We start from the raw sequence: 24,935 nt of genomic DNA, 5'->3' as shown, positions 1-24,935 counted from the left end.
TCATCTCTTTTAGTTCACTCTATGACAACAATTTCTCTTGTTTCTGTCATTCTTCTGTAATGAACTTCAGCATGTAACTGCCTAACTCTAATAGGCCCTTTAAAAACAACTTCTACTCTAATTCAAAAAAACACATGAACCCCAATGTTCATTCACGGCAGCACTATTTACAACAGCCAAGACATGGTACCAACCTAAATGCCCATCAACAGAGGAATGGATAAAGATGTGGTGTATATAGATATTACACACACACACACACACACACACACACACACACACACTGGAATACTACTGAGTCATAAAAAAGAACAAAAGAATGCTATCTGCAGTAACATGGATGGACTTAAGGATTAGCATAGTGAGTGAAGTCAGTCAGAATGACAAATACCATATGATATCTATTATATGTATAATCTAAAATATAATACAAATAAACATTTAGGAAACAGAAACAGACTCACAAACAGAAGAGAAATGTATGGTTACCAAGGGGAAAGGTGGTGGAGGAGGGATAAATTAGGAAGCTGGAGTTAGCAGATACACACTATTATGTATACGATAAACAACAAGGTCTACTATATAACACAGAGAATTCTATTCAGTATTCTGTGATAAATCATAGTGAAAAAGAATATGAAAAACAGTATTTATATATGTATAACTGAATTACTTTTCTATACACCAGAAACTAACACAACATTGTAAATCAACTATACTTCAATTGAAAAAAAAGCAAACAACTTTTTCTTCTTATCATCACTACCTTTTCTCCTCTAATTCACTATAAACAAACTGTTTGGGAGGTGGTATAATAGTATCAGTACAACAGATGAAAACTGAAATCAAAAAAATAATTTAGAAGTCTCAAAATATGTTTTAGACAAGGATACATTTTGTGAATACATCAGAGAGGCACTTACTATTTAATAAGTTGCTAATTACTAGCCTGAATTATGCACTATTTCTTTTTACCTTCATGTTAAATCATAATGCTAATAAATATACCAGTACTGTGCAAAAGAACTATGATGACAGAAGGGTTCTGTATTAACATCTACACTGTCCAATACCTGAGCCACAGGCCACATGCGAACTACTAAGCACTTGAAATACGGCAAATGCATTTGAGAAGATTTTTTGCTTAATTTTTATTAAATGCAAATATTCACCTACGCTAGTGGGTACCCTAGCTAGATCAACTTTATATAAACAGGAATCACAGATTATTTACATTAAGGATGACTTCACTTAAATACTTCATACTGTTAGAATAGAAGCACACAGAACAGGAGGATGAAAATAATTTATATTGGAAAGAGAAATTCTGGTCTGATCAAATGAGCATGATATTTTCAATGATAAAGATATATAGAATTCATTCATACAAATTAGTAAATTACATAAGCAATCAAGCCTATCTTTGACCAAAAATTTTCAATAGCTGCTTCAACTGTTACTGTGTCCATAAGTTTGTTCTTTCACATATTATATATAATTCATTAAACAACAGATGCTTACAAAATTAGGTTCTTCATTATCAGAATATCATTTCAAAGAATACATTTAATACATTTTAAAGAAGTGATTTTGATCATTATATTTGAATACTGTCAAATGGTAAACTTACTTTTTAGGAGTATATGGTATATATACGTATCAAAAAAAAAAGATAGAAAGCAGTTTTATAGCAGAACTCAGTACGTATATTAGTAAATTTGGATTTCCAAGGCCAAAGTAACTTTTGGATTTTGAGCATGATACCCTTAGCAGCTTATTTTAAAAATCTAGTTCTGACAACTAGCTCCTTATACACTAGCAAAGCTGGAATATAAGTGAATCTAAGAACATCTTACCTTTCAGAATCTATGTCCTAAAATTAACTTTCAAATAAAGGGATAAATATATTATCATATGTCCTAAGAGCTTATTCTTTTTTAAATGTAAGTTTTTACATCTTGAAAATGTGTTTACAAAAAAATTGTTTAAAACTGTTTTAAAATGATTAGAAAGTATGAAAAAAATTTTAAAAACCTTGAAAAAGAAAATAAAGTACAGACAGTATATAGTTTACCTAAGAGTGCTTTCCTTCCTTGTTTTTGGTGCTAGGCTTTAAAAAACAGTCTGTTTTTGCTAACAAACTTCCTTACCTTTCAAACATTCTTGAATATCTTCTGACAGTTTACTGAATTTCTGTCCTCTCTCTTCCTCTCAACTGCCTTACTGAATCATGGTCAAAAATATCCTTATAATTGTAAACCCAATGATCTTTAACATTCCTATTACTTTGCCAACAAAGGTTCGTCTAGTCAAGGCTATGGTTTTTCCTGTGGTCATGTATGGATGTGAGAGTTGCACTGTGAAGAAGGCTGAGTGCCGAAGAATTGGTGCTTTTGAACTGTGGTGTTGGAGAAGACTCTTGAGAGTCCCTTGGACTGCAAGGAGATCCAACCAGTCCATTCTGAAGGAGGTCAGCCCTGGGATTTCTTTGGAAGGAATGACGCTAAAGCTGAAACTCCAGTATTCTGGCCACCTCATGTGAAGAGTTGACTCATTGGAAAAGACTCTGATGCTGGGAGGGATTGGGGGCAAGAAGAGAAGGGGACGACAGAGGATGAGATGGCTGGATGGCATCACTGACTCGATGGACGTGAGTCTGAATGAACTCTGGAAGTTGGTGATGGACAGGGAGGCCTGGCGTGCTGCGATTCATGGGGTCGCAAAGAGTAGGACACAACTGAGCGACTGATCTGATCTGATCTGATCTGATTACATCACCTCGTAATATCTCTGACCATTCTTACCTTCTGGAAACATTACTTTGGTTTCTCTGACTTTTGTGGTCAGTCTCTACTTTCTCTTTAAATCTTTATTTTTTAGGAGGTTAGTTCCCAATATATATTCTCTTTGAGACTTCACTGAAGCCACCAGAACCCCGGGATCCCAAACCCCTGGCCCATGGACAGGTACTATCTGTAGCATGTTAGGAACCGAGCAGCGCAGGAAGTGAGCAGCGCAGGAATGATGAAGCTTCATCTGTATTTACAGCTGCTCCCCCTGCTCACATTACTGCCTCCTGTAAGGTCAGCAGAAGAATTAGATTCTCACAAGATTGCAAACCCCACTGTGAGGGATCTAGGTTGCCACACAAAAATTGTCTAAAATTGCGTTCCATGAAAACAGCCTTGGTGCCAAAAAGATTGGGGACAGATGCACTGGACTTCAAATACAGTTTATTAAGTGACACCTCTAAATCTCAAGCCAAAACCTCTTTTATAAGCAATAGGCCTGATCTCTAATTACTTGTAAATCATTTTCATTTCCAAGGCCCATTCACCTGTCAGAATTAATCTGAAAAAAAATTGCATCTTTCCATCCTCTGAACAAAACCTGCCTTTCCTTCTGTTCTATCTTGATAAACGGCACTATCAACCACCCAGGTACTCTCTCTCCCAATCTCCCTTTATTTAGATAAATCATTGAAGAAATGTGTACATGAAAACATGTATTTTCTAGTACTTCAAAAAGATCCCTTCAACTTGGATTCACTGGACTGACAACATGGCAGAGAAGGGAATGGGGGGAATGGGCTGTAATTTAATAAAGAGAAAGTAATTTACAAAGTACTAGTGCACAGGAATTTTTGAATAATTGATGCCTTTTGAACTGTGGTATTGGAGAAGACTCTGGAGAGTCCCTTGGACTGCAAGGAGTTCAAACCAGTCAATCATAAAGGAAATCAGTCCTGAATATTCACTGGACAGACTGATACTGAAGCTGAAACTCCAATACTCTGGCCACCTCATGTGAAGAACTGACTCACTGGAAAAGACCCTGATGATGGGAAAGATTGAAGGCAGGAGAAGGGGACAACAGAGGATGAGACGGTTGGATGGCATCACCAACTCGATGGACATGAGTTTGAGCAAGCTCCAGGAGCTGGTGATGCAAAGGGAAGCCTGGCGTGCTGCATTCCATGGGGTTGCAAAGAGTCAGACACGACTGAGTGACTGCACTGAAACTGAGCACACATGAAATACACCATGTTTTGATTTAGAATGCTGAGAGTGGAGGAAAAAACTACAGATTGCACCCAGGAAAAAGAGAGGACAGGAAGAGCAAGTCAGAGATTAGAAATCCTAGTGACAAAACTAGACACCTGAAAATTCAGAAAAAGAAATAAATGATTGTCGGATAGTATCCTTTGCTGAAACAACCATCTGATACAAACTTCATCATATCTTTGGTGAACAAGACTTATGAACTTGTAATTAACCTAAAATCCATTAGCAAAACAGTGCCAGGTTCTATTAATGAATTATGTTCTGAATGTTATTAACAATAATCAGTAGACTTGCTTCTCCTAGACACTTAAAAGCCCATTCTCTTGTCCTCAGGCCACCCTCCCCAAATAAATGTCTAAATTTTACTTTATTTAAGGTTCATTTAATTGCATTCTATTTGTTCACACCTCTTCAATTTACAAATTTTAAATTCTTTATTCATATAGTAGATCCTTAACATTCTGGAATCTGTTACAGGAACCACTTAAAATCTTAATGTGGAACCGTGCTCTTTCACCACAAGCAAAGGCTCTTATATTTAGTGAATGGCCTAACACAGAATTTTTCACACAAAAGAAGGGTAGGGGAATAGTGGAAGTGCAAGGTAGTGAGGTATTGAACTGAGAAGAAATATTTCATTTCTGGATTTGTGACTGAAGGAAATAGCAGAATCACTTGATTAGAGAAACAGTGTATTCTACGGCCATACCACCCTGAACATGCCCAATCTCATCTGATCTCAGAAACTAAGCAGGGTCGGACACTGTTAGTACTTGGATGGGAGAAACAGGATATGTTTCCTTCAATAGCTCTTCAGCTTAATCAAAAACAAAAACCAAACTATCTACCATTCCTCTTCAAGACCATACACACACAAATGAACATACAAACAATGAATATCTTGTCTTCGTGTATCACTGGTGTCAACTTTGTCAGCTAGCTATTTACAGAAAAACTGAATTCAGTAATACTCTGCTTAGACGCTCAGTTGTATCGGACTCTTTGAGACCCCATGAACTGTAGCCTGCCAGGCTGCTCTGTCCATGGGGATTCTCCAGGCTAGAATACTGGAATGGGTTGCCAGGCCCTCCTCCAGGGGATCTTCCCAACCCAGGGATTGAACCCAGGTCTCCCGTACTGCAGGTAGATTCTTTACAGTCTGAGCCACCAGGGAAGCACAAGAATACTAGAGTGGGTAGCCTATCCCTTCGCCTGGGGAACCTCTCGACCCAGGAATCAAACTGGGGTCTCCTGCATTGCAGGTAGATTCTTTACCAGCTGAGCTACCCAGGAAGCCCTAATACTGGAGTGGGTTGCCATGTCCTCCTCCAGGGGATCTTTCCAGCCCAGGGATCGAACCCAGGTCTCCCATATTGCAGGCAGATTCCTTACCATTTGAGCCACCGGGGAAGCCTGTGGATACTGGAATGCGTAGCCTATCCCTTCTCCATGGATCTTCCTGACCCAGGAATCAAACCGGGGTCTCCTGCATTACAGGTGGATTTTTACCAGCTGAGCCACCAGGGTAGCCCTCAGTAACACTACTGGAATAGAAAACAGTGTACTGTTTTCTGAAAAACTGAAAAAATAGTACTGAAAAAATAGTACTTCATTTTTAAACTACTGTTTAATGTAACAGTGGTTACTACACTGTTACTACAGTGTAATAACAGTGTAATATTACACTGTTAATACAGTGTAATACAGTGGTTACTACAAAATATTTCAAAAGTACATTCAGAAAACTTAAACCTAAAACAGTTTCAAATGATTTAAGAACCCTTTTGTGAAAAACATACCTCTACAGTTTACTTTGAAATGGATCAATGTAAGAGGGATTGGTGAATAGACAAAGGTTTATGGCCAGATATGTGATAAAACTAACATAATGTTAATGGCAGAATCAAGATGGTAGGTATGTGAGCAGTCACTATGAAACTGTTTCAATTTCCTTGTATATGTTTAATAATTTTCATTAAGAATAGTAGGAAAAAAATCCAGAAGAACAATAATAAATCACATATACACAGGCTCTGTATTTTACAACAAAAACTTATCTCATGAATTTACTCTGGTGAAAAGGAATAAAATGAATAATTTAAAAAGTAGAAACTCTGAGACCAGTATATGTAAAATTTACAGGCTTGTGTTTTCTCTGAACTAAAAAATGAACTGATCATTCAATAATTAGTAGAGATAAATATTAAAGATTTTTTAAAATAATAAATTTAAAACATTAAAATAAAAATAGCAAATGAAAAAAGTTCATTCTTTAAAAATAAAAAGTACTAAAACCCTTGGCAGATTTTATTTTTTCATTCGTTACAGATATTTTGGGCTTGATGGAACTTGCACCAGAACATTTCTTCAAATCTAACACTATCAAATGGTACCACGCTTGTGGTGCTGGAAAGAGGATCACTAAATGTAATTACAACTTTCTTGTCTTTTATATCTATCTAATGAGTTTTTCAAAATAAACCTCTGAGGTAGTTAGACTATTGCCAGCTTTATTTTATAAACAAAGAAATTGAACTTCTGAAATTAAGTGACATATCTTGTTCCTGTTGCTGTTTACTCACTAAGTTGTGACAAACTTAAGATCACACAAGTAATGCCTCTGAGGCAATTCCTGATAACAAATTCTTCTCACTACAACTGTCTCTCCTGTTCAAACCTCAGTAGCAGCAGTGGTCACATCCATCCACCTAGGAAAGATCTTGTTGTTGTTGCTGTTCAGTCGCTAAGTCGTGTCTGGCTCTTTGCAACCTCATGGACTGCAGCAAGCCAAGCCTGCACTATCTCCTGGAGTTTGCTCAAATTCATGTCTATTGAGTTGGTGATGCTATCTAACCATCTCATCCTCTGCCACTTCCTTCTCTTTTTGCCTTCAATCTTTTCCAGCATCAGGGTCTTTTGCAATGAGTCGGCTCTTTGCATCAGGAGGCCAAAGTATTGGAGTTTTAGCGTCAGCAACAGTCCTTTTAATGAATATTCAGGGTTGATTTGCTTTAAGATTGACTGGTTTGAACTCCTCGCAGTCCAAAGGACTCTCAAGAGTCTCGTCCAGTACCACAATTCAAAAGCATCAATTCTTCGGCTTAGCATTCTTTATGGTCCAACTCTCACATCTATACATGACTACTAGAAAAACCATAGCTTTGCTATATGGACCTTTGCTGGCAAAGTGATGTCTCTGCTTTTTAATATACTGTCTAGTTTTGTCAGGGGCTTGCCAGGAGGCACTAATGGTAAATATCCACGAATGCAAGAGACATAAGAGAGCCTGGTTCTGTCCCTAAATAGGGAAGATCCTCTGCAGGAGGGTATGGCAACCCACTCCAGTATTCTTGCCTGGGGATTCCCATGGACAGAGGAGCCTGGTGGGCTACAAGAGTCCATAGGGTCACAATGAGACATGACTGAAATGACTTAGCACAAGTTTGTCATTGCTTTCCTTCCAAGGAGCAAGCATCTTTTAATTTCATGGCTGCAGTTACTTTCTCAAAGAGTGATATTACCTAACCAGTCTCTAAAATAGTAGCTCTCAAGATGCAGTTCAGTTCAGTTCAGTTGCTCAGTCGTGTCCGACTCTTTGCGACCGCATGAATCGCAGCATGCCAGGCCTCCCTGTGCATCACCAACTCCCGGAGTCCACTCAGACTTACATCCATCGAGTCAGTGATGCCATCCAGCCATCTCATCCTCTGTTGTCCCCTTCTCCTCCTGCCCTCAATCCCTCCCAGCATCAGAGTCTTTTCCAATGAGTCAGCTCTTCACATGAGGTGGCCAAAGTACTGGAGTTTCAGCTTTAGCATCATTCCTTCCAAAGAAATCCCAGGGCTGACCTCCTTCACAATGGACTGGTTGGATCTCCTTGCAGTCCAAGGGACTCTCAAGAGTCTTCTCCAACACCACACTTCAAAAGCATCAATTCTTCAGCGCTCAGCTTTCTTCACAGTCCAACTCTCACATCCATACATGACCACAGGAAAAAACCATAGCCTTGACTAGACGGACCTTTGTTGGCAAAGTAACGTCTCTGCTTTTCAATATGCTATCTAGGTTGGTCATAACTTTTCTTCCAAGGAGTAAGCGTCTTTTAATTTCATGGCTGCAGTCACCGTCTGCAGTGATTCTGGGGCCCCAAAAAATAAAGTCTGACACTATTTCCACTGTTTCCCCATCTATTTCCCATGAAGTGATAGGACCAGATGCCCTGATCTTAGTTTTCTGAATGTTGAGCTTTAAGCCAACTTTTTCACTCTCCACTTTCACTTTCATTCAAGAGGCTTTTGAGTTCCTCTTCACTTTCTGCCATAAGGGTGGTGTCATCTGCACATCTGAGGTGACTGATACTTCTCCCAGCTATCTTGATTCCAGCTTGTGCTTCTTCCAGCCCAGCGTTTCTCATGATGTACTCTTCATGTAAGTTAAAATAAGCAGGGTGACAATATACAGCCTTGAGGTACTCCTTTTCCTATCCGGAACCAGTCTGCTGTTCCATGTCCAGTTCTAACTGTTGCTTCCTCACCTGCATATAGGTTTCTCAAGAGCCAGGTCAGGTGGTCTGGTATTCCCAGCTCTTTCAGAATTTTGTGATCCACACAGTCAAAGGCTTTGGCATAGTCAATAAAGCAGAAATAGATGTTTTTCTGGAACTCTCTTGCTTTTTCGATGATCCAGCAGATGTTGGCAATTTGATCTCTGGTTCCTCTGCCTTTTCTAAAACCAGCTTGAACATCTACAAGTTCAAGGTTCACGTATTGCTGAAGCCTATTGTATAAAGAGGCTATCTTTGTGTAAAAGAGGGTAAATAGTATAAAAATATATACAGTATTTACTTAAATTCAAAAAAAATTCACTGGAAGGATACACTAAAAAGTTACCTATTAGACTGGGAGAAGTGGTTAAGTCAGCAGATAAGGTAGATGGGTAAGAGGACTTTTCACATTATTTTTCAAATAGTTTGATTTTGGGGGACCATTTTAATGTGCCATGTGAATGACTACTTAAGAATAAATAAAAAATAGCAGTCCATCACTCTCTATCCCTTTACTCTGATTTACTTTTATTCACAGCATCTATGCTAGACTTTATATAATTATCCACGTCCACACCAGACAGTAAGCTTCAACCAACTCCCTTAGTACTAGAGGATATAATGATTTTCCCTTTAATTAAAAACAAACAAAACATTCAAATGGTTTTCATTATCCTTGTTGACACACACACAAAGGTGACCTTTCTCCTCCAGCATATTTTATGTAACTTTTTTTCTATTTATAAATTTGCATGGTATGTCCTTGGCTATATCCAATACATGCGCAGGATAAAGACATAAGAGGGCTTGCTTGTTAAATTTATAAATGTCAAAAAGCCAGGAAGAGAGAAGCTAATCCCTTGGATGATGGAATCATTATTCAAGAAGATCTCAAGTTTTAACTACCTTCAATTAGATGATATTTAAAAGGGCTAAAGGTAAACATTGCTTAAAAACATTATCTACATGTATATTCAGAATGGGAAAGAGCCTAACATAAAAAAGGTGCATGTTTATATTGACCACATCAGTGATTTCCAGACAAATTTTTCTAAGAAACAAAATGCTAAATAACAGAAGGCCAACTTTTTATTGTTTATTTAAGAACACGAAAACAAAACCCAAAGATTAATATCAAAAGAAACTTACTACCTACCAACACTATTTTTCATAAAAAAAGGTCATTTTAACGTTAGAAAAGTAGAAATACAGAATGTAAAAAAGAAAATAATCCCTTGAATTGGATAAATGTAACTTGAAAAGCCACAGAGCATTTTTCTGCTTAGAACTGGTAAGATATTACCGTTGTTGGAGTTAACACAATTTTAGACTGTAAACACAACTGAATGGCTTGAATTAAGGAAAGGGATAATTTCACTACACTGTGTTCAGACCACAATTGCAGAACTAAATGTGAACAAAAAAGAACAGCACTGACGAAACCGACTGATAGTTATCTAGTGATAGAGATGAGGAAGGTAAAGGAAACTGTATCATATGAAGCTGTAGAGGTTGCAGATTTGATTTAGAAAAGGGAAAACTTGGCAGAGAACCACTATATTGAGAAAGACCTTACTGTATCTAACAAAAGAACTATAACCAATAGAGTAAGTTACATAGTAAAGCAGATACTAGCTCAGTTTAAATAAGAGCTTTCTATTATAATTTTCAAAAGCTAAATTAGCCATCCTATGGCCATTTGTTCATGGAAGTGTTCCTCGTGGAGAAGGTGGGCTCAGTAAGATCTCAGAGATTAGTAATAAATGGCACATCGTTTGAGATGACTTCTAAAGTCTCCTCTGATTCTAAAATAATGTGAATTAGAAGGAAATAAATGTTATTTTTTTAAACTTACTGAAAAAGATGAGTGAAAACAATTTTGGCTTCAGTCAAAAAGACAAAGGTTCAGTTAATAGGCTTTACCACTGAGTAATGAATGACACAGAGGCAAAATTATTCACTAACTCAGGACCTCAAGTATTTTCAACTTTAAGTGTAAAATAATACCTTACTTATACAACAGCTGCATGAATTACACAGAGACACACAAAATGCCTGGCACTTTGTAGGTACTCAATACACAGTAAGTCTTACTCATTGCCTGGAGAATCCCATGAAAAGAGGAGCCTGGTGGGCTATAGTCCATGGGGTTGCAGAGTCAGGACACGACTGAACAACTAAGCACACACATACGTTACTCATGTATTCAGTAAATATTTATGTTCCAAAGGGTAGTATTTTCTATATTATTTGTTAGCCACCAATACACTTAAATAATAACTTGTTCTCTGCTGTGTTTTTTGTTTTTCAAACCTATGTAATGCATGCATGGAATTCATTTCTACATCTATGCTTCGCATAATCTCTATTGGATGAAAGAAATTTCTATAACCTTGCTTTTGTTGGTTTCCTTTCTACCTCTGAACAGGAGTGGGGTTTACTTTAGTACATATCAGCTATGTCATTCATTTTGCCCAAAAAACATACTGTTGTATAATCATTTCAACTAAACTGGACTATATATCCAATTTAATCAAACATACTACCAGAGGGCAAGGAGATCAAACCAGTCAATGCTAAAGGAAATCAACCCTGAATATTCACTAGAAGGACTGATGCTGAAATTGAAGTTCCAATACTCTGGACACCTGATGCGAAGAGCTAAATCACTGGAAAAGACCCTGATGCTGGGAAAGACTGAGGGCAGGAGGAGAAGGGGCCGACAGAGGATACGATGGTTGGATGGCATCACCAACTCAATGGACATGAGTCTGAACAAACTCCGGGAGATAGTGAAGGACAGGGAAGCCTGGCATGCTGCAGTCCATACAGTCACAAAGAGTCAGACACGACTTAGCAACCAAACAACAACTACCGACAGATGTTTTCTTACTCTTTTATCTTTTAGACAGCCTACACTGGCTAACTCATTGCTGAGCACTTCCCTCGAGAAATATGAGTAAATAAAGACCCATTTCACCAAGGGTAGTTATTAGAAATCTTAGTTATTAACAAAAGTTTATGAAATAAAAATAATCTGAGGTTTCTCCCCATTAGAGGAAACTCATTTCTTACTGAAACACATCAACACGTAATGCTTCCGTCAATAATATTTATCCACCAAATTTTTTTCAGACAGTATGCAATTCTTTTTTTATATACTTGCAGAATAATTCACAACTATACAGATATTTCGGTTGGCAGTTTAATACCATGCTGTCTGTTAAGATATTTATAAGCACAGTATACTGCTTATCCCCCCAATGTTCATGATAAAGAAAAGAAAATCACTACACATTAATTAAAATACCAAGTTATTTTTCAGGGACAGAATTTTGTTGAGTAAAAATCATACTGACAACAAGTTTAAACATATACAGTATTTACTACTAGATAAGTGATAGCTGATCACTACCAGATGCAACAATAAAACTAGTTTCGGGAGGCTTTTGGGTTTTTTTAAACAGATAGAAGGAAACAAGAAACTGATACTTGGAACAAATAAAACAAATCCTTAAGCACAAGGTTTTTAAAATCACCTAGATATTCATACTAATAGACACAATGTATGATAGTTTTATAGTGTAAAGTCGAAAAACATGCAGATGGTTATTTACTTCCATAATTAAAGTAATTTTAGCACACCATTAAATTTAAAAGTAAAATACATTTCAAGTTTGATTTAATTCCACATGGTGAATTTAATTACAGATTATTTTTAAGTAAGATGAAATTTAAGAGACATACTAATTCTCTTTTAAAAGTCTATCAAAATACAATGTAGAATTAAAGGATAAAAAGTATAAGACAATAAAACCACTTTATGGCAAAATCAACTGAATAAAAGAGCATAATTTTAATAAACAAGTTCAATGTGAATTTCCTTCTTTCAAACAGTAAGCTCTTGTTTAACTTGAATATAACACAATTCACTGAATTTAAGACCGATGAACTTCATGAGTTCCTATGGAGCAATTTCATTTTTAACAGTTTATATAGAGTTGATCATACTATAAAATAGTATTGAATAGCAGAAGATAACATTAAAATATGGTTACTAATATGAAGTAGGGGGGAAATTCCAACAGTTTCTATTTTTATGAAAAGTCCACTTTAAGGCCTCTTTTCCTGTATCAGAAAGTTAATTTATGAAACTAAAGTTCCTCTTCATTAGTATTACTTCTACATCAAAAGAAAAGACTAGGCTAATACAACTATGAGGTATTAATAAACTTGACTGTCACAGACAACTCAAAAGAGCACGCAGAAAAGCACTGCACAATTTTGACAGGGTAGGGGGACCAAGGGACACGGATGAAAGAGCACATTGCAAAAAAGACCTTGGTTTTATCTGACTCTGCCTTTCTTTAGCAGTTGGGCTTGGACAGACAAATCAGTTGACTTTCCAAGTTTTAGTATCTTCCTTCGTCTCTGTCAAGTGCATTTAGATTTTTCAGTTTTTAAACAAAAAAAAAATTCAACAAAATTAACAAAGTTAGGAAAAAGTAAAAGCAGCACTGGTTTTACTATTTAAAGAAATGGCAGAAAAATAAAAATGGTTTGTAACGTGCAATGTAGTATTTTCAGAGTAGAATTCCTAAATCATTGCACATGCCCTGCTAAGGTTATATTAGTGAAGATCTGGATACTGTATTCATAATGTAACTCCCTCCTTTCACATCATTCCTCCACCGGGTCCTCCCCTTCCTGCTTCAATCTCTTTCGCTGGTTTTAATGCCAGTAAACGACTGTATGCACTGTAAGCTTAACAATAAAATCATTTTAAACGATGCATTTTCAATCAAGTACATCATCTACTTCACTACATTTCTCCCAAGCGGGTAAATTTTCATTAAGAGAATAAAAACATGCATTTAAAAATTCAGAAACAGAAATGTACCAGGCCTATTTTTAATTTTGAATGCTTAAAAAACAAAACGGAAAGATGTAGCCTACCCTATTCCCTTAGGAACGTAAATGCGTTACCCACCCAATGAAAAAACATTCTGCTGGTTCATCTTCCTGCTACACAAACAGCTTTGTCGTCAGGCCCTTCCTAGTCCTTTCTTCATCGTGATCTAGTAATTTTACATGGATCACCTTGGCAGTGCTTGGATAGGCACTGTCCCTGCCTTCCTGGAGCTTACATTCTCAAAAAACAAAAGAAAACAAAACTCCTCTAAACACTAAAAAAAACCCCGCAAAAACAGATATTATGACTTAGGATCCAAATCCCACATCTTCCCGCCCCTGGTTAGGCAGCTGCTAATTCTTCTTTCCCTGGAAGAAATGAAGGGACCCATACCAAAGCCCACATTTGAATCTCAGGACAATGAAGTCGACAGGAAGCCACTCTCTCCTCCCCCGGGTTACTACGGAGCCACAGCCTGCGCGGGTGCTGTGGCCCGGCGGGCTGACTGACACCCCATCTTCCACGCCCTCCCACCACGTCCAAAATGTTCTTTGCCAAACCTCTCCAAACCGCCCCACACCCCAAAACCAACCACCCAAAAAGGGTCGACACCGGGAGCTGCTCAGACCGGGAAAAAACCCCTTTTCCAGCTGCAGCGCAGCCATTCCCTCCACTGCTCCGCCCGCACCCCTGCAAACAGCTCGGGCGGAGGGGGCTGCACAAAGCCAAGACAGCCAAAGACGACTCAATACGTGGACACTAGCAAGGGAAGCCGGGCCGCTGGACGCGGGGTTGGGGGTCGGGGGGGGGAACTATGGGGGGATGGGCGTCCCCGCCGAGTCCCAGGTCCGGGGGAGGGGGCGGCGCGCGGAGCCCCGGGGAAGCGCCCCTCGCCGCTGGCCCGCACCCTCGCCCGCTGCGGGCCGCGCCCGAGCCCCCGCTGCAAACCCGAAGAGCAGGGTGTGGAAAGGCGGCGGCGACGGCATTAGAGCGCATCACTTACCCCTCACTGCTGAGAGGGACCGGACGGGGGGGCGGGGCGCGCCGCGTCCCGTGAGTCTTTCGCAAGCGTCCTCCCCCACCCTGTCGTCGTAGCCGCCGCCGCCGCGGTCGAGCTCTGGGCCCCTTGGCGCTGCTGGGCAATAACGTTATTCCACACACGCTCCGCACATAGCGGTAACGGCAAGGAGCGGCCGCTCAGTGCGCAGGCGCCTGGGGAGAGGGCGAGGAGCCCGGCCCTACCCCTGCTCCGGCCCAGTCCCGGCGAACTCCTACTGCGCAGGCGCCGAGCACAGACAATGAAAAGGAGTTGTGCTGGGGGTCTCAACCGCAGGCCTCTCCAGCTGCTGACTGCGCAGGCGTACGCCGAAGACCTGCTTCAACAATGAACAGGACCCGGGCTTTAGCTGGGACCGCAACGGGCTGGGACTACAGTTCCCAGCGGGCAGTGCGCCAACTCCAAGCTGCTGTCGGGTCGCTGGGCTTGATAAGATTGCTAGTGTCAGCCGCTTTCACGATCTACACCGTTTGGGAAATTCAGAGCTTTTTCTTGAAAATTTATTTAGCAGAGTTGAGAGATGTTGAGGCTGAAGGGTGTAGGAGCTCGTTATTTGCGCTGTTGAGAATCCTCAAGGATCAACTGCATCTTAGTGAATTTAGAAGAATGAATAAAGCCTTTCAACGAGCCCTTTCTGTAAGTTAGGTGGTCCAGACAGCAGGATGGGATGAAGGCAGGACTAAGCCTGACTGGGCTACAGAAATGGGCGGAGCCTCCAAGCAGTCTCTTGGCAACCGGATCTGGTCGCCAAACCGCCAAAGCGTGAGCTTCGAGCGCGTTGCCCTCTGGGAATTGTAGTCTTTGGGCGGGTTCGTAGGAACTTCGAGACTGTAGACTTAGACACTGAGGACTACAGCTTCCGACGTCCACCACGAGGGCCCGAGGGTGGAAAAAGGCCCGAAATCTCCGGGATTCCTTGCTCCCCTGTGACAGCAGCTGCAGGAAGCAGGCAGGCGCATCGTGGGGGCTGAGGCCTCTTATTCTTGGAGGGGAGGACACTGGACACTTCCCCACGCAACTTCCATCTGTGGCCCCCGAGTGTGTGCATGGCGAAGTCCCCGGAGAACTCTACCCTGGAGGAGATTCTGGGGCAGTATCAACGTAGTCTCCGGGGTGAGTTTCTCCGAACCTCTGTGCCCTAGCCCCTTGATACCAGGACCTCGTGGCTGGGAGCTGACCTGGTGCGATTCTTGACACCTTGGTTCAGCCTTTGCCAGACTGCAGAGAAAGAAGATGGATGTTGCTCTGGAAGGATTAAATAGTTGTGTTTGTTTTTACGTTTAAGCAGCGTCGTTTCCCTTGATTCCCATAGTGACCTGAACCAACTCCCTGATTGTCTTGGGCATCTTTTTTACCTGAGGCCCGCAGAAACTCGTGGACGGCTCTATGCCTGTTCTGTCCAGTTCTCATACCTCTCTTTATAGTCCAGTAAATTCCTGATGCGCTCTTTACACATTCAAAATATGTGTAAAATTGAATGTGGTTTATTGGACCCGGGGGGGCGGGGAACCCAGTAATAATTATTTTCATTACAACAGCTTCTATTTAGTGGTCTAGGCTATTTACATACATTAAATCACTTAAAAACTTACAACCTTATGACTGTCCCTCTTCTACACATGGGGAAATAGAGGTCAAAGAGGTTAAGTTACGCCAAAGCCAACATAGCTGGTTAGTGGCAGAACCAGGTATTAAATTCAGTCAGACTTGTCTGCCTTGAAAGCCTATGTTTGTCTTTATTAATCATGTCTCAGTTACTATTACTGAAACTTTATTTAGTTAATTCAGATTTTCTTACTACAGTACCCTATGAGTATCATAAGAAAATCTGAATTAACTAAAGTTTCACCAATAGTAATCGTGACATCATTAATAAAAGTGACGTAGATAGTCTTTCGTCTTGAACATCACATATAACATCTAGAAAACCTCATTTCTCTTATTTTAAGGTAGAAGTTATGATATTATCTACATGGTTCTTGTGAGGAGCAAATGAAATAATTCAAATAAAGCAGTGATTCTTCAGACTTTTTTTAACTCTTAGCCATAAGTAAAAATATATTTTATATGGGTCGTATTCATATAGGCTTGGGCTTCCCAGATGACTTAGTGGTAAAGAACTTGCCTGCCAATGCATAAAACACAGGAGACGGGAGTTTGATACCTGGGTCGGAATGGTTCCCTGAAGAAGGAAATGGCAACCCACTTCAGTTTTCTTGCCTGGGAAATCTCATGGACAGAGGAGTTTGGCAGGCTACTATCCATACAGTCGCAAAGAGTTGGACACAACTTAGCCACTGAACATGCTCGCATGCATACAGACTAAAAGTTTCATTAAAGGATATTTATTCTACTAGAAGTAATTCACTCTACTTTCTGTTCCTTTGCATTTTCTTAACCCTTTAGGTCATGACCAACAGCTTTAAAAATATTTAAAGCATTTAAAATGTTGACTCATTAATTTAGTGCCTACTATACGTTAGCCATACCACATGCTGGGGATATCATAAGGAACTAGACAAAGTGACTGTCCTCAGGGAGACTTTGGATTAATGGGGTGAAGGACAGTAAAATAGCTATAGATTATCACAATAAAAAAAAAAAGGGTCAAGATCAGTACTTGACACATAAGCCCTCATTAAATGTTAGCTGCAATTTATAATTGGTACTTGTGGCAAAATGAAGATTTTTTTAGGAGATAAGAGACCTGAATCTAGTGAGTCTAGACTTTGAAAGGTTATTACGTATTGTTTCCATCTGTCAGCAGTGTTATAAACTGTCAACATTCTCAGTATTCAAACTGCAAGAGTAAAATCATTGGTCCGGATGAATATCTTCATCAGCCCACTGATATTTCAAGAGGTGTTAGATACAGAAATAACCACTTATAACTTTTCATTTGAAAACAATAAAATACTGTGCAGAATGATAGTACCAGTGGCATTTAATTTTTGAGGTTGGTTAAAAAAAAATTCTGTTTTCCATTATGTTCCTCCTAGTTCTTCTCCTTTAACCTTAGTATGAACCTTTATTTAAACATTAGAGACTATTTAATATTAGGCATTTTGATGCAGTTAATTTCAAACTGTTATAGTTGTCTCCGACTATTTGTGACCCCGTGGACTGTAGCCTACCAGGCTCCTCTGTCCATGGGATTTTCCAGACAATAGTACTGGAGTGGATTGCCATTTCCTTCTCCAGGGGATCGAACCCGGGGAAGTTCAATCTACAATCTACATTGTAGTAGAAGTCTACAACCTCCTGCATTGTATGTAGACAGATGCTTTACCATCTCAGCCACCAGGGAATTCATATATTTAATACCCACAATACTGCTTTCAGTAATTATAGAGTGAAGAGTTCTTATTCAAAGATAAGATATTTTAAAATGAAATAAAAATTTAGTGTTATAACAATGCTGCTGCTGCTGCTGCTAAGTCGCTTAAGTCGTGTCCGTCTCTGTGCAACCCCATAGACGGCGGCCCACCAGGCTACCCAGTCCCTGGGATTCTCCAGGCAAGAAAACTGGAGTGGGTTGCCATTTCCTTCTCCAATGCATGAAAGTGAAAAAATAAAGTGAAGTTGCTCAGTTGTGTCCGACTCCTAGCAACCCCATGGACCGCAGCCCACCAGGCCCCTCCGTCCATGGGATTTTCCAGGCAAGTTATAACAATATAAGATAGTAAAAACATAATCAAGAGCAAACAAAGCAGAGAAAAGTTTGTTATTAATTTTTAATGATAGTTTTAACAATAAATTGAGAATGCAACTAGGAAATTTTCATTGGTTTTCAGCACTTATCATTTATTTAGCAGCATTTTAATTTTTATGTTTATTTATTAAATAGTTTATATAACAGCTTATGGAAGGAAACAAAACAGAACTAATACTGAAGAGAAGCACGATCAGAAGTTCTTCACTTCACACATTATAAATGACCACTTTTAGATAGGATAATTCCCGTTTAAAGTCAAAATGTGTGTTTCTGAATAAACACAGTATGATGGCATTATTTTGTATATGAAACGTCATTATTTTAAGCATTTGTGTCTGACAACTCTAGAATTGTGTTACTATACAAATCAGATAAAATGCAAAAAGTTCTTTTGTTTTTTCCTACTCACCATTACTTCCCCAAAATGTCTTGTCTAGTTCATTCTTAAAGAAAAGGTCATATTCTTGATCTTTCCTCACAAGTTATTTCTCTGGTTAACTCAATAACTATACATGTAATCATTACTAATTCTTTCATTTGTATTTAGCCAGGAAGTAGACATGTAAAAATGCAAAATGGTTTTACAGTTTCCCCATGATAGTTTCTTGTTTTTATAGCTTTTCCTCTTTTCTTTACTTTAAATATAATATTTGGAACTATTCTGTTAATAGTATATGAATATATACTATTAACATATATGAAGTATATGAATAGTATATGAAGAATTTGAAGTTCTGATGTAAAAAGCAGAGTCAGTGTTGCTTTCTTGCTTTTGAAACTTAAGTGAATTCTTGCCTCTGCTTGAGTCTGATGATCCCATGGCAGCCATGGAAATGGAGCCATCTACAGACTCCATATTCACCACTCATTCTTTCCCTGATGCCTTTAACATGTAGTCACCCTCTGGGGATAATTCTTGCTTTGGATTGTCTGTGCCCTCACTGAGAATTGGAATGGTATAAAGACTCTTCTTCAAAGTAACAGTTCTGGCAGACAAACCAGAAAGCTTCATTGTCCTACAGATCTGTAATGTACACCTACATAGTAGATGATCTAAAAGTTTATTTTCAGTGGTGAACATATCCTAGGTATCCTGGGAGTCACAGTTTAATCTAGAATGAAAAGTGACTTGCCCAAGTATGGTTAAGTGTTCATACACTCTTTAGGCATCTAAAATTCAAGACCCACAGAATTATATTGGTAATTGTGAAGTATAGCAAATACCCCTCCTCTAAATTTAACACATCATAGTACAAGGTCATGAGGTATAAAATAAACTAGTTCTGTTATAGTATAACAGAAGATTCAGGCTGTTTAAATTCTATACAGTTGAATGTAGTAATATGATGTTGGAAAGAAGGCAAGAACTTGTTAGAAATTCAGTGTCCCAGCCTTAACAACTGAATTATGTTTCGACTGTTGCTGCAGTGTTAGCTGTGGATTCAGTTTTATGCCTGTATTCATTACTCACCTATTCTCCAACTTCCTGGCCACTTTGATTGGGCATAAAGAAATGGAACAAACTTATACTGAAACAGGAATGCATCATTTACTTTCTGTATGCATTTTATATGGTAATTCCTCCTTTTTCTTTCAACGTTTTGTTATTTTAGGCTCTAGATTGAATTTATGGAAGAGTATGATGGAGTCAGAGAAAAGAATACAAAACTAGGATCCAAGTTCCAATTCTTACTGTTGCTTTTCTAATAACCATCTGTGTTCCCTTAGACAAGTTGATAAACTGTTCTTGGATTCTTGTTTCCTCATCTGGAATATGAAAGTTTGGACTAGGAGGTAGGATTATTGCCAGTAGGAACCAAGGAGATGACAAAATGTGTGATGAAGTCAGTGGAAGACACTAGGGAACAGTGAGGCTATGGCCAAACTGGGCAGTTTATGCTTTTCCTGCAAACATTGCAGGTACTTTCTTGCTCTTTCCCTCTTTTCTTCCTTCCCTTTCTTTTATTCTTTTCCCTTCATCCTATACTATGTGGGTCAAGCAAAATATGTGAGAGCTTGGTTCCCCTTCAGCCACTATCTCAGATCTCTAGATCTGTAATGTCCCTTTTATCAACACTGGATTGGATCACATGAATGATAAAAAGTTGTGTTTCCTTATGAGATTAAGGAACTAGGTTCATGGAAAGTGAGAAGTTGAATATGGGAAGAAAATATAAAATTTGGGGGGGGGGTGATCTTAGTTGATTTAGTTTGATAAAACTGAAAATAACACTGATGTGCCAATTGTACATAAGTAAAATATAAACAAGTGTTTGTTGGTTTTTTTTTTTCATTCCAGAGAAGGATACATATGTAGAAAGCTGATGTTAATCTTACTAGTCCATAATTTGGTCACTGAATTAACCAGCAGTGATGTCATCTGGACCTTTGGCAGACTTAAGGAAACATGTATATAACTTAAGTAAAAGTTCCTCTTTTCCTCAGTTTTACTCATCAAACTTGTATTTCTTCTTTTTTGTTTTTGCTGTTCTTAAATGTGTTCTAAAATTTTAAAATATTTAGGCGCACACTCACACACATTGTCTATGGCTAATGTTTGCTTATTTAACTATCAGCCTCACAGAGACCAAGACAGGCAACAGTGTAAGAAAGGCCCCGGAAGCATTCACTATGAAAATAAAGAAATACAATGATTTGGCTATTAATAAATAAGGATTGGTAATGCAAATGAAATTTTTCAAGCATTTAATGACTTTTTTGCTAATAAAATTTAAATTACATATATTCTTTTTTGTTTTATATACTTACATGGCTGTTCTTAGTAGTTTTAACTTTTAAGACTATTTCTTTTACCAGAATACCAAAAAGTAGTAGCATTTCCATTTTCTCCTCCCTATAACTAATGAGGTAAAATAAACAAAAGACAGGATTTAGCAGCCCCCAAAGCATGTTTTATAAGTAAATAATCATCCATGAAATAATGTAGAACCAAAACAATGGTTTGGTGCTACAAGATTATAAGGGCATTTTCACTTCTTAGACATGTTTGTGCAGAAAAGAAGAGACCAGTTTGTTTCTCAAGCTGTTGAGATTTTTTTAAAAGACTTAACCTCTGATCATTTCACCAGTTTATGCTAAGATTTTCCCAGTTTTCACTTAGTGATACTCCTCTGAGAGACAAAAGGGAGGAAAGGTAACTTGAAACATGCTTGTGTGCTTGCTAAAGAGCTTTGATTATTGGAGAGCTTCATCAAGGCCCACTGGAACATTTAAAGGAATTATTACTAAAGAAGCCCTAAAAAATAGCCTTAGAGTATAACAATTGCTTCATGTATTAGTCCTGGAAACAAAATGAAACTAAAGATGAATTTCAAGTTCTTGATCACAGTAGGTGTAACAACTCCTGACACCTGGGTCAGAAGTGCCTCATCTTGGTGGTGATGGTGATGGGTTTTGTGTGCTGCCTCCCACAGTGGTAGAATAGCTCAGTGTCCTGACCGCTTTTCATCAAGTTGTAGTTCCGGTGTAGCAGTGTGGGTAGTCTCTCCTCAAAACTGAGCACTGGCTATCTTGTTTTATTACTATAAACCAGCAGTTATCAATCAGAGTGACTTTTTTTTTCCATCCAGAAGACATTTGGTAATGTCTGGAGGCACTTTTGATTGTCATACCTGGCAGGGAAGTTTTACCAGCATCTAGTGAGTAGAGGCCAGGGATGCTGCTGTACAACCACAACATATCCCCTTACAGTCAAGAATTACCAAGTCCAAATATCAGTAGTGCTGAGACTGAGAACCATGATCTAGAAGTAGAAAGGTTATTACTCATAGCATTTGCTTTGTGAGAACCGTGCTTGAGAATAATTGCAATTAAGGATACAGATTGTTTTGGCTGATAATTGTACCTAAGTTCTGCCAGTCTGGCTAGGATAACTTCTTTAATAGGAAAGTGACAGGTGCATAAGTATTCTCAGTTGGTACAAAAAAAAAGAACCAGGTGCGTCCCTCGTAATGCGTACAGTGAATCTTGATTTCCCAACATCCATCCATCATTAATGATCTTCCAGACACTGCTCTTAAAGATGTTTACATTCTTATTTGGATTATCTTTCACTTCTGGTACCATCCAGTTTTAACACATTTTTCAACTATTAGAGTCTTGGACGATAGTAATTTTTTTTGAGTTTTGTAGTTTCTACATACAACTTTTAGTCTCCTTAATCATTGTAATTGCCAATTACAAAACTGTTTTTTCTAATTTTGGATTAATGCTGTTTTCATCTTGGTCACACTAATTGTCAGTCCCCCAATAAACAGTGATAACAATCCCCCGAACTAGCTGAGGCCCAGTCAAGTGTGGATGGACACATGCGTCTCTTATCTGGCCGTGGTTTCATTTTTATGCTTGTCTTCCCAGATCTAAGCTTGTTTTGAGAATTGCAGGTCGCCTCATGCTTAGCCTGAGGAGGTATGGTTCATTGCATGTTTTCTCAGAGACAGCTGGGCACTTCACTGGGTGCGGTTCTGCCTCCTTGTCACCAGGATAATTCTCATTCACATCTCCCAGTACAGATGGAGAATGTAGACATTAATAATTCACAGTACGTATGTAAGTGATGATCCTTGGTATACAGGGACATATTTTCCTTTTTGTTCAAAAACATCTTGATGAAGAGAGGCTGAGTGTTGAGCTAGGAGTTGGAAAGTAGAGCAACTAGATTACAAAAATGAATGAAACAGACAAATTTGTTGGCAGTCAGCAGGTTAAAAACCTTTTCAGTGCTCATTGTATTGATTGATATTTGGATAGTGGACTAGCAGAGATATTATTTACTTACATTTATATTCATGCAATTCTGTAGGACATAGAGGTTGTAGGACATAGAGGTTGTATTTCTGTTTGTATTTGTAATTAAGTTTGTATTCAGCCTGTGGTTGATTCTGAGAAGAAGAAATCAGGATGTATTGTGAAATCTGTCAGTATCCTCTCAGGAGAGAAGAGGAACTGAGTATTCTTCCCCACTCGTGGTTATAGATAGATAAAGCTATGCCCATTAACAGTGGGATAGGAAACCCTAACTGGAACCTCCTATCTAATCTGGCTTCCTCACATGTAAGCAGAATGGGGTTAGGGCTTCCCTGGTGGCTCAGTGGTAAAGAATGCGCCTGCCAGTGCAGGAGATGCAGGTTCTGTTTTGGGTCAGGAAGATCACCTGGTGAAGGACATGGCAACCCATTCCTCTATTCTTCCCTGGGAAATCCCATCCTTGGCAGGCTACTGTCCATGGGGTCACAAAAGAGTCGGAAATGAGTTAGCAACTAAACAACAACAAGAAGCAGCAGTTAATGGCATCTGGGGAATAGTGTTCTTAATAAGGATTATGAGACCAGTTGCAATGGCTCCAGTTGAAAAGCAATGGGGTTTTGTCTGTCTTGAAAGATCTGAGTGTTGTTATTCCAAGGGATTAATTCTATTTGTCTGTTGCAGTGTATATAATTATGTTAGTATGTATGTATTTGAAAAGTGTTTAGCATGTTTTAAAATGTACTCTTGAAATGACTTTAAAATATCACTTACCTCCTTAGTTTTAGTTTCAGGATACAGTCCTTGCAAATTCCTTCTCTTCGTCTCTGATTCTAGCAACTGAAATCATTCATTGCAAAAATACCCAGACCTTGTGTAATCACTAAGAAAACTGGGATAGTTGTTGAGTTCAATATATTAGTATTTCACATAGTACTATTTTCATAGTACAGTTTAACACATAGTCTTTAAATGATAAAAATTCTAAAAGATTAAACAGGAATATCAGCAAAGGGATTAAATGGCCTCATAAAACTCTCCCATTATTGTAAGCTAATGAAAGAACTCTACCTGTAGGAATTTTCAAGTACACATTTTTTTTCCAGATTTCCTTTCCTTTTCCTAATATAGCTTGTTAGCTTTTAGTTAGATTAAGTATAAATAAGTAATTATCCTTTGTCTTATAGATGAAGTCATTTGATGGCTCCACAGAGCCTACTTTTAGTGTAATTCAAACCCTCTGTTTCCTTTTAATGGATGCAGTAAAGATAAGTGCTTTATTCCTAGGTATCAGTGCATAAGTCTAAAATTGTAACACTTCGATATTTCCTTTTTCTTTAACCTGTCTCTTTATTTTTTTTATGTAAATGAAGAGAGCTTTATTAAAATAATCAAGACAAAGAGATTCACTGATTCTCTTTAGAAAATACTGAGTTATTAAAAAAATATTGCTGCTTCTCATTTTATTGAAACCAGGAATGCATCTTATCTAGACTTTTTAAAACTCATGAGGAATAAAAGGAGGCCAGGCTTGGTTAGTTATCAATACCAAATTCCTGTCAGAGAAAGGTCTGTGTGGAAATAGGATTGGTGTGGAGAAAATTGTGGTGATAAATTTATTGGGTCTCGTGTAGATTATCGAACCCTGACCTAAAAGACCTATTTTTGTTAGTTTACTCAAGGGGAAAATGAGTTGCTGTAAGTGAAGGACCTATATTAGAGATTTTTTAAGATAGAGAATATTTTTTTCTATTAAGTTTTGGTTATTTTTGTCTTTCACACATTCAAATTAATGAGCTTAAAGGAAATAGAATCTATTTTTCAAGGTCCTGTAGAATATATATTTATAAATATATTTTCATCCATGATGGGTAATGAAA

General features: G+C 38.5%; 2 protein-coding genes across 20 annotated transcripts in view; one reads left to right on the top strand and one right to left on the bottom strand.

Annotated features, from left to right (window-relative positions):
* The window catches only part of CEP170 (centrosomal protein 170), a 130,775-nt gene extending 116,057 nt beyond the window's left edge, over nt 1-14,718 (bottom strand). For all 11 annotated transcript variants that reach the window (XM_027564690.1, XM_027564693.1, XM_027564695.1 and 8 more), the window contains exon 1: nt 14,523-14,718. The gene's annotated coding sequence lies outside the window, so the exon portion shown is untranslated. The remainder of the gene's footprint in view (nt 1-14,522) is intronic.
* A 403-nt stretch (nt 14,719-15,121) lies between these two features.
* The window catches only part of SDCCAG8 (serologically defined colon cancer antigen 8), a 251,399-nt gene continuing 241,585 nt past the window's right edge, over nt 15,122-24,935 (top strand). For all 9 annotated transcript variants that reach the window (XM_027564711.1, XM_027564712.1, XM_027564710.1 and 6 more), the window contains exon 1: nt 15,122-15,689. In XM_027564711.1, coding sequence (XP_027420512.1) covers nt 15,623-15,689 — 67 coding nt within the window. In that variant the 5' untranslated portion in view covers nt 15,122-15,622. The remainder of the gene's footprint in view (nt 15,690-24,935) is intronic.

Source organism: Bos indicus x Bos taurus, chromosome 16, assembly GCF_003369695.1.
Source record: "Bos indicus x Bos taurus breed Angus x Brahman F1 hybrid chromosome 16, Bos_hybrid_MaternalHap_v2.0, whole genome shotgun sequence".
NCBI lineage: Eukaryota > Metazoa > Chordata > Mammalia > Artiodactyla > Bovidae > Bos > Bos indicus x Bos taurus.
This window is presented reverse-complemented; position numbering and strand designations above follow the sequence as displayed.